Source organism: Suncus etruscus, chromosome 2, assembly GCF_024139225.1.
Source record: "Suncus etruscus isolate mSunEtr1 chromosome 2, mSunEtr1.pri.cur, whole genome shotgun sequence".
NCBI classification, from domain to species: domain Eukaryota; kingdom Metazoa; phylum Chordata; class Mammalia; order Eulipotyphla; family Soricidae; genus Suncus; species Suncus etruscus.
Genome location: NC_064849.1, coordinates 132,742,658 through 132,758,844, shown reverse-complemented (window position 1 = coordinate 132,758,844; position 16,187 = coordinate 132,742,658). Strand labels below are relative to the sequence as shown.

The following is a 16,187-nucleotide window of genomic DNA, read 5'->3' as shown; positions in this document are numbered from 1 at the left end:
TATCCTGTACACAGCTGAAACTGTTTTGATCCTTGGCACCACACACTGTCCTTGAACTGTTCCAGAAGAGATCCCTAAGCATAGAATCAGGAATAATACCTGAGCATAGCTGGGTGGCCCAAAACCAGAAAAAGCAAATCCATTTTTAGATTAAGTTGGGAACCTGGTTCTAGCCCACTATGAGCACAAGGCTGCACACACATGAATACACAAGACCACTGTAAACATTCATCTACACACATTACAATACCCTCTTAAAGATCTGCATTTGACTCACTATCTGGCTAAAACATGAAACAAATGTATTCTTTTTAATGATTCTTAAATCATTCGCATGTGTGAATGTGAAATGTGTAAGGCCAATTTTACTGACTAAGTATCCTCTCTTTCATGGGACAGCTTTACCAATAAATTTTTTCCTTGTCAGTAACACATGAGACAAATATTAAATCAGTTTAACACAGCAGTGTAAAGAAGATATATAATACTATGTATTACTGTCTGAACAAGCCTCATGGAGAAACAAGGACCCTGACCAACATCAGGCCTGCCAGTATTATAGCCACATCCCTTCCTTTTCCAGTTCAAATGATATCCAGAGGTGCATTATAATTTGCCTGTATCTTATACTGGTGCTGATTTATGCTGGCTCTTGTGTCAATGATGGGAAGTTCCAAGTTCTTCAGTGAAAGGAGGCAGCTATAATGAAAAGGGAGATTTACTGCAAATAGCTTGAAGTAGGACATTTTAGGGTATAAAATGTGGATTGCCTAGAGAACTTCTTGTCTTGAAGAGGAATTCCTCTTAGTTATTCTGTTCTACTTTAATTTTCCGGTGAACATGTAATGAAGAATAATTTCCTTCTCACTTATTTCACCATCTCATTGCCAAATAGTCCTTTACCTCCATCTTCATTTCCATTGGGAAATAGGGTAACATTCAAGAACATAATTAAGGATGAAGATGAATAAGCACCCCAAACTATATGCCCCACACATATACTAAGTAGAGGGCAAAATCTAACCAAAAGCAGATGCTGGCGGCTTTCAAGACAAGTATTATGGGTTGATAAAAAGCATAGGAATGGTATGCTCTGTCTGGTAATCACAATTACAGTAACTTGCATGAGATTTCAATGATAAAAAGGAAGAATGCCTCTGAATTGCCTTGCAAGATCTTCCATAGCCATTTGAAAGCAACTCATTCTGTTTTAAATTGAACCCAAAAATAAGAAATTAAAGCACATTTTCCAAAGATAGACCATTCGGCACATTTCTTTTTCATAAAATTACATGGAGTATCGTAGGAATTGTTTAGACATGGATGAAAGACACAGATTTATTGACTTATGAAGAAACTGAGGAAGCATGGAAAATAAAACTGCCTTATTGATTAGAAGATGCATGTTTATTTTAAGTAATCAAGACTGAAACAGGAGAACACTTACTGGTAGCCAAATCAATCATCAAATCAAGAAAGACAATTGTCTATGCCAAGTGGCAATGCTAAAGAATGGACCATTTGGAAAGTTTTATTTCTCCATCTTTGATGCAGGCAGTTTGTGATATTTTCTTAAGATCATTTTAATTATGAATAGAGTAATTGGCAGAAAACTCAGCTATTTTAAAATACTGAGATGTAAACATAACATTTATATTTTAAAAAGTATTCCTATGTGCATAAAGGCATCAGTTTAATAGAGGGTCTTGAGCAAGTGAATTAACTTCATAAAATAAAAAAATTTTAATTTGATTGTAATTGCATTATCTCAAATACAATTTTTAAAATAAATTATTTAAGCATCATGGTTAAAAAAGTAGTTCATACTTCAGTTTCAGTCATAGAATGTACCCCACCCCATCCTTCACCAGTGTACTTTCCTGCCACCAATATTCCTGGGTCCCTTCCAATTCACCTCCTCAGAATTTCTGAGGCAGACATTTTGCAAGTCTCTCTCTCTCTCTCCCTCTCTCTCTGTCTCTGTCTCTCTGTCTCTCTCTCTTTGCATTCTGATACTGTGGTTTGCACTATAATTAATTAAAGGGTATTATCATGTCACTTTATTCCCTTTTACCACCCAGTTCTTGTCCAGAGTGATATTTTCTCTACTCTAACTGCACTCACTGCTCTTTGTGGCATGCTTCCTACCATGAACTGAGTCCTCCTGTTTCTCATCACCATTGTCTCTGGATATTACTATACAGCTTTTTATTTTTCTTATAGCCCACAAATGAGTAAAATTATTTTATGTCTATCCCAACTCTCTGACTCATTTCACTGAGTATAATAATCTCCATGTCCGTCATGTATAGGCAACTCATTTTTCATAACAGCTGCATAGTATTCTATTGTAAGGATGTACCACAGTTTCTTTAGCCACTCATCTGTTATCAAGCACCTTGATTGCTTCCAGATTCCAGCTATTGTGAATAGTGCTGCACTGAACATAGGAGTGCAGAGGGCAATTTTGTATTGTGCTTTTGTGTTCCTAGGGTATATCCCTAGGAGTAGTATTGCTGGATCATATGGGAGCACAATTTCTATTTTTTTTAAGGAATATCCATATTTTTTCCAGAAAGACTGGTATAGATGGCATTCCTACCAGCAGTGAATAAAAATTCCTTTCTCCTCACATCCCTACCAACACTGGTTGTTCTTGCTCTTTGTGATATGTGCCAGTCTCTGTGGCATGAGATGATACATCACTATTGTCTTAATTTGCATCTCCTTGATGATTAGTGATGTGGGGCATTTTTTCATTTGCCTTTTGGCCACTTGTATTTCTTCTTTGAGGAAATGTCCGTTCATTTCTTCTCCCCATTTTCTGATTAGCTTAAATGTCTTTTTTTCTTGCTCAGTTATGTACATACCTTTTATATCTTTTCTTTTTTTTGTGTGTGTGGATTTTGGGTCACACCCGGCAGTGCTCAGGGGTTACTCCTGGGTCCATGCTCAGAAATTGCTCCTGGCAGGCATGGGGGACCATATGGGACGCCGGGATTCGAACCGATGACCTTCTGCATGAAAGGCAAACACCTTACCTCCATGCTATCTCTCTGGCCCCACCTTTTATATCTTAAATATTATCCCCTTATCAGATGGGAATTGTTTGGGTGAATAGTATCTCCCATTCTGTGGGTAACATTTGTATCCTAGTCACTATTCCTTTGAAGTGCAGAGGCTTCTCAGTTTAATATAGACCTATTTGTTTATCTTTGCTTTTACTTGCTTGGACAGTGGAATTTCCTCCTTAAAGGAAATTCCTCCTTAAATGAAATTTTCCTATACATGGATGTACACGGAATCTATTATGCTGAGTGGAATAAGTCAGAAAGAGAGAGAAAAATGCAGAATGGTCTCACTCATCTATGGGTTTTAAGAAAAATGAAAGACATTCTTGCAATAATAATTTTCAGACACAAAAGAGAAAAGAGCTGGAAGTTCCAGCTCACCTCAGAAAGCTCACCACAAATAATGATGAGTTTAGTTAGAGAAATAACTACATTTTGAACTTTCCTAATAATGAGAATGTATGAGGTAAATGGAGAGCCTGTTTAGAGTACAGGCGGGGGTCGGGTGGGGAGGAGGGAAACTTGGGACATTGGTGATGGGAATGTTGCACTGGTGATGGGGGGTGTTCTTTGCATGACTGAAAACCAAACACAATCATGTATGTAATCAAGGTGTTTAAATAAAAAAAAAATGATCTTTAAAAAAAAAAGATGCTGTTAGTCTGAATGTTATGGTGTGTTTTACCTACTATTCTTCTATGTACCTTATGGTTTAAGGTTTGATATCAAGGTATTTAATCCATTTTGATTTGACCATTGTGCATGGTGTTAAGAAGAGATCTGAGTTCATTTTTTTGCAAGTAGTTGACCAGTTATCCTAAAAGTACTTGTTGAAGAGGCTTTCCTTGATCCACTTTATATTTCTTGCCCTCTAATCACAGATTAATTGATTATATTTCTGGGAAATAACTACAATTTTTAAAATGGTATTTTCAGTAAACAGACCTTTAATCCAACTTCTCTGTAAGCAAGCAATTGATCGATACTCTATACTCCAAAAACCTATGGAAATTGTAAGGGAGCAAGAATATGCTATCGCTTTTTTTATTTGTTTGTTGTTGGTTTTCTTTTGGGGGGGCACACCCAGTGACACTCAGGGGTTACTCCTGGCTATGCACTCAAAAATCGCTCCTGGAGGCCCGGAGAGATAGCACAGCGGCGTTTGTCTTGCAAGCAGCCGATCCAGGACCTAAGGTGGTTGGTTCGAATCCCGGTGTCCCATATGGTCCCCCGTGCCTGCCAGGAGCTGTTTCTGAGCAGATAGCCAGGAGTAACCCCTGAGCACCGCCGGGTGTGACCCAAAAACCAAAAAAAAAAAAATCGCTCCTGGCTTGGGGGACCATATGGGATGCAGAGGATTGAACCAGGGTCCGTCCTAGGCTAGTGCGGGCAAGGCAGATACTTTACATTTTATGTCATTGCTCCAACCTCAAAAATATGCCACACTAAAAATACTTATTTATCAAAAAGTTAATTTCATATCAGGGATCCTGAAGACAAGATATACAGCTTTTGAAAATGCTATTTACATGTATAGATTTACATTCTTTCTGTGAGGGTATCTACTTCCCTATAGAGGAAGAATCTAATTTCTTTCTCTTGTCAGTGAAGAAAGAAGCTCTTTAATGTTCATGCATTTTTTTTTACTCTAATAACCTTCTTAACTTCGCTGGCTCTTTGCCTTAGCTGAACCATTTAAAGATCAAAACCATATAGTATGGAAACATGCAAGGATCTTATCTCTGATCTCCCTCTTCTATGCATTAAATCTACGAAACTTTTTAATTTTCCTATTATTTACCTGAAGCTTCTGTGATTATTTGTCCAACCTTTGAGAAACCCATAAGTGTAAGGGATGATTTCTTTTGTGTCTTTACAAAGTGTATAGGCCCACAGAAACACACCTGGTACTCCTCAGAGAAAGGTATTAATTATGCTTGCAATGTTGGCTTGAAAAAATTAATCTTGCTCTTGGTACAGTTAAAATGTGTTTCCATATCTCAAATGGCATCAGAAACAAGTATGGTGATGCTCATATTGATCTGTTGGAAATGATAAAATGTTTTCAGTCACTTGCTATGTATATCCATTCATCTGTTCTCCACCTAATCCTCTACCTATCCACCACTTACTCATTCACACAACCATAGTCTCTCTTAACTCTGGATCATCAGATGCTTTTAAGTACAAGTAGGATGAACACAGTTCTGGTCATCTATGAGCTCACAGTATGTTTTAAAGAGTATCTGTAGCTCAATTTTTATAATTAGATGTTGTGTGTGGGAACTCTTTGGCTTCATTACTTATTTCTTGGGATCTAGAGTATCTTTGCTAAGGGTTTACCAAAAATATAAAGTTTGTCAAAAAGTCAATCCTTTTGTTGGAAATTTTTTAAAAGGCACTGTCTGTTATGGATTTCCAATAGTAAATCATTATGAGCCCACACATATAATATAAAACTTTCTAGATGACTTAAAACAAAGCAAAAAATTGAAAAATAGTTTTGATAGTGGAGAAAATGTCAACCAACATTTTCAAAATGAAATGTCCTTTTCACTCTACATTAGTATTATTTAGACATGTCATGAAAGTTATTAGACTATTTTGCATTTTATTATGTATGCTGTCTTTGAAAGTCAGTTCTAAGCTTTTAATTTTTATAGCTCATCTTAATTGGGCCATATTTCTTTATTTTGGAGGGTTGGGCCACACCTAGAAGGTGTTACTCCTGGAGTGTTCATGGCACCATATGGAATGTGAATAATCTAACCAAGGTTGGCCATGTGAAAGCCAAACATTCTACCCACTGTACTATTTCTCCAGCTCCTCAATTGGGCCATATTTCCAGTGCTTGGTAGCTCCTGGAAATTTGTTGGACAACATAAGTCTGTAAAAACAATGACCCATAGTTTCCAGCTTTAGTTTGCAATAATTCGGGGGTGAAGAATAATTTAGACTGGGACTAGAGACATATAGCTCAATGGAATGAGTGCATGCTTTTCATGTGTGGGTAAATCCTCAGCATAGTGTTGCATGGATCACCAGAGCCAGAATGTTTATGACAGTATGACAGCGTCACTTTCTGTGTTACTTCAAACAGTTACAGTTATTTAACTTCACTGTGCCTCAATTTCTTCATATATAAAAGTAGGTGTAGATGAATCACTAAAAAACTCACAAAGAAAGGGAGAGAGAAACTTGATAAACAAGATCAGAAATGAAAAAAGGGGAGATCACTACAGATATTGCAGGGATTCAAAGGGTAATCAGAGACTACTTTGAGAAACTCTATGCCACAAAACATGAGAACACGGAAGAAATGGATACATTCTTAAAACCTTCCACGGTTGAATAAGGATGAGGTAGCATATCTAAACAGCCTCATAATTATTGAGGAAATTAAAATGGTGATCAAAAGTCTTCCCCAAAATAAATGGAACCAGATGAGTTCACCAATGAATTCTTTCAAGCTTTTCAAGAGGAACTTCTAACAATATTTTTCAGAATCTTTCATAAAATTGAAAAAACAGGAACACTTCCAAATAGTTTTTATGAAGCTAACATCACCTTGATACCAAAACCAGACAGAGATGCTGCCAAAAAAAGAAATTAAAGAAAAATTATTCCTGATGAACACAAAAGCAAAATTACTCAACAAAATTCTGGTAAATAGAATTCAATGCCTCATCAAGGTCATTAACCACGACCAACTAGGTTTCATCCTAGGAATGAAAGGATGATTTAACATCCATAAATCAATCACATAATACACCATATCAACAAAAAGAAAAAGAAAAATCATATTATGATATCAATAGGTGCAGAGAAAGCATTCGGTAAGGCCCAATACCCATTCTTGATAAAAAAAACCACCATCACGTTGGGAATGAAAGGAATTTTTCTCAGTATAGTCAAGGCCATTTACCACAAGCCAATGGCAAAGATTATTATCAATAGAGATAAACTAAAAGCCTTTCCCCTAAAATATGGTACAATACAAGTCTGCCCTATCTCACCACTCCTATTCAACATAGTACTGGAAATACTTGCCATAGCGATTAGGCAAGAAAAGATATCAAGGGCATCTAGATAGGTAAGGAAGAAGTCAAGCTCTCACTCTTTGCAGATGACATGATACTATATTAAAAAAACCCTAAAGACTCTACCAAAAAGCTTCTAGAAACAATGGATTCATATAGCAAAGTGGCAGGCTTCAAAATTAACATGCAAAAGTAAATGACCTTCTTATATACCAATAATGATAAAGAAGGAATTGACAATAAAAATAATCCCATTCACATTAATGTCACACAAACTCAAATATCTTGGAGTCAACTTAACTAAAGAGGTGAAGGACCTATACAAAGAAAACTACAAAAGCCTGCTTCAAGAAATAAGAGAGGACACACGGAAATGGAGACACATATCCTGCTCATGGGTTGGCAGGATTAACATTATGAAAATGGCTATATTCCCCAAAGCATTGTAAAGATTTAATGCATTTAACCCATGACATTATTCAAAGAAGTGGATCAAACACTTTTGAAATTCATTTGGAACAATAAACACCCACGAATAGCTAAAGCAATCCTTGGGAAAAGGAATATAGGATGCATTACTTTCCACAAATTTAAATTGTATTACAAAGCAATAGTTATCAAAACAGCATGGTATTGGAGTAAAGACAGACCCTCAGATCAGTGGAATAGGCTTGAGTATTCAGAGAATGTTTCCTAGTCATACAATCAACTAATCTTTGATAAAGGGGCAAGAAATCCTAAATGGAGCAAGGAAAGCCTCTTCAACAAGTGATGTTGGCACAACTGGCACAACATTTGCAAAAAAGCAAACTTAGACCCCCTTCTAACACCATGCACAAAGATAAAATCCAAATAGATTAAAGACCTTGATATCAGGCTTGATACCCTAAGGTATATAGAACAACATGTAGGTAAAACACTCCATGATATTGAGACTAAAAGAAACTTCAAGGTGGAAACAGCACTCTCCAAGCAAGTGGAAGCAAAGATAAACAGAAGGGACTATATTAAGTTGAGAAGCTTCTGCACCTCAAAGGAAATATTGCCTAGGATACAAAAGCCACTCACAGAATGGGATAAACTATTCACCCAATACCCATCAGATAAGGGTCTAATATCAAAAATATACAAGGAACTGACAGAATGTAATAAGAAAAAAACATATAGCCCCATTAAAAATGGTGAGAAGAAATGAACAGACACTTCCTCAAAGAAGAAATACAAATGGCCAAAAGACACATGAAAAAATGCTCCACATCAGAGAGATGTAAATGAAAACAACAATGAGGTACTGTCTCACACCACAGAGACTGGCACACATCACAAAGAACAAGAATAATCAGTGCTGATGGGGATGTGGAAAGAAAGGAACTCTTATTTACTGCTGGTAGGAATGCCATCTAGTCCAGCCTTTATGGAAAACAATATGGATATTCCTCAAAAAAGTGGAAATTGAGGGCCGGAGAGATAGCATGGAGGTAGGGTGTTTACCTTGCATGCAGAAGGTTGGTAGTTCAAATCCCGGCATCTCATATGGTCCCCTGAGCCTGCCAGGAGCAATTTCTGAGCATAGAGTCAGGAGTAACCCCTGAGCGCTGCTGGGTGTGACCCAAAAACCAAAAGAATAAGTGGAAATTGAGCTCCCATATGATCCAGCTATACCACTCTTAGGGATATACCCTAGAAACAAAAAAATACAATACAAAAATCCCTTCCTCATTGCAGGACTATTTACAATAGCCAGAACTCTGGAAACAACTAGGATGCTTTTCAACAGATGAATGGCTAAAGAAACTGTGGTACATATACCCAATGGAATATTGTGCAGCCATCAGGAGAGATGAAGTCATGAAATTTTTCTATATGTGAGTGTACATGGAATCTATTATGTTGAGTGAAATAAGTCAGAGGGGGGAAAATAGACACAGAGTAGTCTCACTCATCTATGACTTTTTAAAAAATTAGGGAGATGCAAATCAAAACAACTATGAGGTATCACCTCACACCCCAGAGATTGGCACACATCACAAAGATTGAGAACTAGTAGTGTTGGCGGGGATGTGGAGAGAAAGGAACTCTTATCCACTGATGGTGGGAATGCCATCTAGTTCAACCTTTATGGAAAGCAATATGGAGATTCCTCCAAAAACTGGAAATCGAGCTCCCATATGACCCAGCTATACCACTCCTAGGAATATACCCTAGGAACACAAAAATACAATACAAAAATCCCTTCCTTACACTTATATTCATTGCAGCACTATTTACCATAACAAGACTCTGAAAACAGCCAAGATGCCCTTCAATAGATGAATAGCTAAAGAAACTGTGGTACATATATACAATGGAATATTACACAGCTGTCAGGAGAGATGAAGTCATGAAATTTTCCTATACATGGATGTACATGGAATCTATTATGCTGAGTGAAATAAGTCAGAGACAGAGAGAGAGAAAGACGCAGAATGGTCTCTTACTCATCTATGGGTTTTAAGAAAAATGAAAGACATTCTTGCAACAACAACTTTCAGACACGAAAGGAAAAGAGCTGGAAGTAACAGCTCACCTCATGAAGCTCACCAAAAAGAGAAATAACTACGTTTTGAACTATCCTAATAATGAGAATATACGAGGGAAATAGAAAGCCTGTCTAGAGTACAGGCGGGGGTTGGGTTGGGAGGAGGGAGATTTGGGACATTGGTGATGGGAATGTTGCACTGGTGATGGGTGGTGTACTTTACATGACTGAAACCCAAACACAATCATGTATGTAATAAAGTTGTTTAAATAAAAAAAAAAGGATGCAAAAAAATTAAGGACATTATTGTAATAAGGCCCAGAGACAATAGAGTTCATGACTGGAAGAGCCAGAAGGACCAGCTCACAGTTTGAAACTTACCACAAAGAGTAGAGAATGCTGTTAGAGAAATAACTACACTAATTGCAGGCAAAACAAGGACGACATGGCTCCACATGGTATGCTTTTTAGCCAAGCTTAGGGGAAGATGCAGCCTCGGCTGCCCCCCACAGCCTTCTCTGTCCTTCCTTCCGGTCCCCAGGGTTACCCCTGGCCGCCTGCTTAGGGTTCTAGCAAGTGGGTTTTGGCGAGGAGCAGTTTAAAGGAAACCCCAAGGTTCCCCATTTCTGCAGGGTGGGAAGGGGACTGGTGAACTTCTGGCTTCCAGCAATTAGAAAGCAAAGCCTCTCGGGGGAATCGGAAGCTTCAGCAGGCAACTACATGGCAAATACATGGCTCCATGCGGTAGTCTTTTTGGCCAAGCTAAGGGGAGAAGGTGCAGCCTCGGCTGCCCCTCCCACAGCCTTCTCTCTCCTTCCTCCAGGTCCCCAAGGTTACCCCTGGCTGCCTGCTCGGGGTCCCAGCAAATGGGTTCTGGCGAGGAGCAATTTAAAGGAGATCCCAGGCTTCTCCATTCCTACAGGGGGTGTGAAGGGGACTGATGAACTGGTTTCCAGCAATTAGGAAGCAAATGCCTCTAGGGGAGTCAGAAGCTTCAGCAGGCAAAACAGGATGACATGGTTCCATGTGCTCTTTGCTTGGCCAGATCACAGACCAAAGTGGTGTCTCAGAAACAACATCCTCCCTCTTGACTATTTCTAAGACATAAAAGGGACACTTGTATCTCCTTTGTATATCTCAAATGTATCTAACATCTATAAATCTTTTCAAATATCCTCTTATATAGTGACAATTTTGCCCACTGGTTTTTTATTTGATTGTTTGCTTTGCCCCCTTTGAGATCTGATTTATAAGCAATACTGGTAGAAGAGTATCTCTGTATAGAATTCATGTTTGAAACAAGTTACAGGCAATGTTGGACTTTATTCGTCGGTCCCAGATTCACCAACAATATCTTGTGGCACTGTTTCTCTTTTGCATAGGCACATTAAAATGGGAAAATAATACACATGCAAACAAGTTCTTATCTAATAGAGATGGGAACACAAATTTGGTAATGCAGTTAGGCCTTACACCCTTGTACATTGGCATAATGATTTGGCTTAGGTCTCAGAAGAATGGGCATACACCCCTGAACAATGGATACCATCTATGGACACAACCACAATTGTCTATAACATTACCAGTATCCAGACCTCTACCAAGAAAGACCTACCACTGCTCTAGCATTGACTTACTCCAGAGTGCTCTCAACACCCAGATGACTCAGCTACAGCCTGCTTGCAGGACAGATGGCTCCACATTTAATGGTGTGCTGAAACTAGAGGATGCTCCACATCAGCCTGACTTCGATGAAAGAAATGCATGGAATCCAGAATCCTTAAATTTAGGAAACTGATACCAACCACAGCTAAAGTGTGAAAAAGTTTCACCGGGACCACGGAGAATGACTCGGGATGGACAGACTGGTATGCCTGGAGCCCAGAGTGGATCTTATGCCAATAAACTTCGGGGGTGAGGCCTTCTTATAATGAGGCCAAGGATTTTTTTTTCCGTTTTCCCCATATTTTTCTGGACCTATGCAAACAACAGCGAATGCCACTGTCAAACCTTTACTATTTTTTTTTTTAACCCTTATCCTTTAGGAAAAGAAAAAAACTTTATGACTAAACCCAACTATAAACATGCTTGTAATCATGGTACTTAACAAAGATTTTATATATTACAAAAGTAGGTGTAATTATTTATATCTTCTTAGAGGGTCACTATAACCATATATATGTAGATATTTAGTAGGTATTAGTATAAAATATATTAAATTTAATAGATAATATATAATATAATACATGTAATAATAGATATATTAGATATCTATTTTAGTTATGATGCATACATATGTAGATATTTAGAAACATGTCTGTTCATATAGTCAATATTTATTCAGTTCAGAAATGATATTTCTGCCAAGAACAATGTATGTTTGTGGTGATATGAGATGAAGCATCACCAATTATTCATCTGCTCTGATTCCAAAATGATTCAGAATATATATATATATCTCAGAATATATTGTATAATTAGAATGTAATTAGGATGAAATTACATTTTAAAAGTTTTGAAATATTAAATGGTTTGCATTTAGAAAATGATAATATCCGGGGCTAGAGAGATTGCGCAGCAGTAGGGATTTGCCTTGCATGCAGCTGAACCTGGAGTGAATGGTTTGATTACCGTCATCCCAGGTGGTCCCCCAGCCTGCAGGGGCAATTTCTGAGTGCAGAACCCAGAATAATCCATGAGTGCTGCTAGGTAAGACCCAAAAACCAATCAATCAATCAATCAATAAAGTTTAAAAAAATGATATTATCTTACAAGAAAGATTGCTTTGCAGGGAAAACCTTACAGTTCAGAATTAAAATGTAGAAGACCTGAAGACTACTGAACATTTGGAAGTTGCTGTATCTGTGCTCTGTTCTCTATTTTAATAAGTGCATAATTTTTCCTTCTAATTATCAAAGAATTTTGGAAATTAATGGAATACTATGGATAAAAACTTTGAAGAGTTTCTACCGTGAGTGGTGATCACGAAGCCAAACATTCTGCTTTCTGTAAGTTAATAGTCAATGGAAAATATCATTAGGGTTCTGTGCAGACAGAAAATGACCATTCATGAAATAAACATCCTGATATTTTATTTTATCTTCTGTTGCTTCTGTATTTTTCCTTCGACCTTCATGTTTGGCTGTGAGAGGCTAGTGAAAAGTTCCTAACTGATATTGCTTGGCATCCAAAACCTTATCATTCCCATAATCAATAGCAATTGGAAACAAATCATTTAATTCTAGGACAAATTAAAATGAATCAATGGTGTTAACTCCATTTTCCATCTTTCTAATTTTACTATGATGGAAGATGAGAGGAGACTGTCTGTTCTTGGTCTGATTTGCTTCAGAAAGTGAGAGACAAATCTATAACTGGTGATGCGCTATTCTTCATTCTCACAAAAATATGGCATGGAATTAGTTATTGAACTGGATATTTAAAATCATATGGAACATGGCAATTGGATATTGACTTTAAATGAGATAAATTCAACGGTTGGCACTTTGAGCTGAGAAAAAGCACATCTGATAGGGGATGTGCAATGAACCATAAAACCACGTAGACCTCAGATAAAAAATAGATGGAGTAAGTACTTCTGGGGTTTTAGGTATGAGAGTATAACACAAAATCACTCATGATGCTTCAGCAATGAAGTTGGATTGAGTAACTGGAAGTTGATAATGGCAATAAAGTCATTATCAAAGATCCTTAACCTTGGGTTCAGAATGTTGCTCATTTAAAAGTTAAAAGTTACAGCTAAAGTTTTAGCAGTGTAATTTCTGGTTTTATTGCTAAACAATCTGCAAAATAAAAGGTCCAGACTGTGACCCATAAATTTTCTCCCTGCTTTGGAACTCCAAGTGTGTGGAACTGGTGCACAGGAGCTGCAATAATGCGTAGACTTACTATTTGCAGCGTTTATTCCAGTTAAAATGACAAAGGAAGGATTAAGGGTCTCCACTAGAGGAACACAATGATGTTCTGCACTTGGTCTCCAGAAATTAGTGTCAGTTCACAGTTAGTACTTTGTGAGCTTCCAGAAGTCTAATTTTAATTTCTGCCCTTCTGACCTTCTCCTTTAGCAAAACTGTACTTTGTTATGTGGGCACCAGTCTCATCAACCACAATATACATAAATATTAAATTTACAAGCCCAGCATGTTACCTTCCCTTTCTTCATTGATTATTTCCTTTTATGTCATTTCTATTGATTCATCTTACATTATGAGCCTCATAGAGAATGTCTCAAATAAAATGTCATCAATTGTAAATCCACAAATTTCAGGTTTTTTTTTTTTTGACCCAACATAGTGTTTTTCATTCTTTCCAAATCAAGTGATTGGGTTTTCCTAAATTTCTAGATTTAGTTATTATAGAAATGTTTTAAATCTTATGGAGAAAATAACTATACCAAGTCTTTATACTTGACTCATAGCACAATTTTCATTAATTTAAAAGAATGAGAGTAAGTACAATAAAAACCTACTATGCCCATGAAGAGGGCTTTTTATGCATTTAAATATGCTGTTAGCACACATAAATACAACAACATTTACTTGAGACACTCTCATCCTAGATTTAAGAGCATGCTTAAGTGGTTTGAAACTTTAATTCTTAACAGTAAGGTCAGAGTTATTTGTTGCTTCTTTCAAATGTTCAGAAGGAAAATACATTTATGAATGTGCTCCACTAGATTACCATTATATCTGCATTTTAAAATTATTACATATCTTTGAAGTAAAGAACTGAATGAAATGGATGAGACACAAATGTATACTCCCTTCTCTTCAGGATTTAAAGGTCAACAATTACTTTTCTAGGAAGCAATCTAGTGGCTTCTAACACTGACATGAGGAAAAAGCAGGGGGTGTTGGAGGAGTCATTTCTTGGTAATGGGGCTCTCTATACTAGAGAATATGCACTGTTTTGAAGAATAAACACATTAGTATAAAATATGAAGGAACAAACCTTACCCGAATCCAGAAAGTAAGCGACAGAAGAGAAAGAAGCCATAGCCTTGGACAAATGAAGAAAGGAAGGCAAAGAATCCGTTGACAGACATGCAAATCAGAAGAGACTGTTTCCTTCCCACTTTGTCTGCCAGGCCGCCCCAGAAGAATGCCCCCACCATCATCCCGAGGTACACTATGCTTCCTGTAACACACAGAAAACAAAGAATCATGTCAGTGTGGGAGGTAAGGACAGAAGTCACAGCAAATTAACAAGGCACTTAATATAGGCCAACAGTGTGCATGGGGGGAAAAACTCCCTTTAAAATATACCTTTCTCGGCATATACAGCATCAACTTGTCAGTTATAAAGCCAACTTGAGGGCCATCTGGAGCAAACTATAGGGGAAGCAAGGACACAAAAGGAAGCAGTCACATCTCTACTTGCCTTTTGGGCAGGTAGTCTCGGCTCAGAGCAGACCCAGATCAATTCATTATCATTTCCCTGTGATCAGAATGCCCAGCCCAAATCACAATCAAGGCTTCTCAGATCAACATGACACCAGACCTGCTTCAGAACCCCGCTTGCAGCAGATGGCTTGGTCTAGGTCAGATACTTAGGGATCCTTTCAGAGCAACTGGTTTTCAATTAGTGTATGGAGCAATACTGGTCTGAAATTACTGAAAGGCTGAAGCTACTACTGTTGTAGAGGATTCCAGAGTTCTTTCTCTGAAAGCCCTGGGTTTTCCTTAGAAGCCAAAGAGGGTAAAGAGATCACCTTAAAATAATTTTCTCCTAAGAGAAAACTTTTTCTTAGAATTAGGTACTAAAGGAACCCAAGGAGAAGGGAAGTGACCATTAGGAGGATGGAAAATGATCAACTTTCCAAGGTTGACTTGATTTTTTCATGGAAACAAAATGGATATTCTAAGTTAGGTCAATGTCTCTCTGGGATCACTGTGAGTATGTACTGGAATTTTTAACTAATTTTCCTCTTAATAAAAACCAAACCCACACATGTTCCATTCAGGGTCTTTCCAAGGACAAGACTAATAATAAAAATGACAAGTGTCGTTCAATAATCAGGGAGGTTTCCAAAAATTTGTACAATGTCTAGAGGAAACAGCAAAATTAATAAGTGAAACTCTCCACATTTGGATGTGGAGTTTACAAAGCTGGTACTTCAACAAATATCCATTTATATCTTCTCCTTTACCATTAATAAACAATATGAATATAATATGAATAGTCTCTATTAAATATATTTTTTAAGATCCTCAACAGTATTTAAGTAATAAAACTTTAAAAACCCCAAGGTTTATTCATTAAGCGTAATGTGGGAAATAATATATTTAAACATTCACACCAAATTAATTTACTTAACACACAGTTAGTGGATTAATATGAGACCCAGAAGGAGGACCCCTGACAAAGCCTAGGGCTACACATGTCATTAAAAACCAATGCAAATGGCTACAGGAAGTGGTGAATGCTGGAACAATGGTACAATACATGATTCGTTTGAGATACTGCAAAGAGATGATACTAACTCTTTGTTCTTGTGTGAGTCGCTTTTTGGGGGGTGGTTGTGGACACATCTAGTGC

At 37.4% G+C, this 16,187-nt stretch overlaps 1 protein-coding gene across 1 annotated transcript in view; it reads right to left on the bottom strand.

Annotated features, from left to right (window-relative positions):
- Positions 1-16,187, bottom strand: part of SV2C (synaptic vesicle glycoprotein 2C) — a 264,723-nt gene that overhangs the window by 111,492 nt on the left and 137,044 nt on the right. Inside the window, exon 3 of the mRNA XM_049768762.1 lies at positions 14,606-14,786. Within this exon, the coding sequence (XP_049624719.1) occupies positions 14,606-14,786 (181 nt within the window). The remainder of the gene's footprint in view (positions 1-14,605; positions 14,787-16,187) is intronic.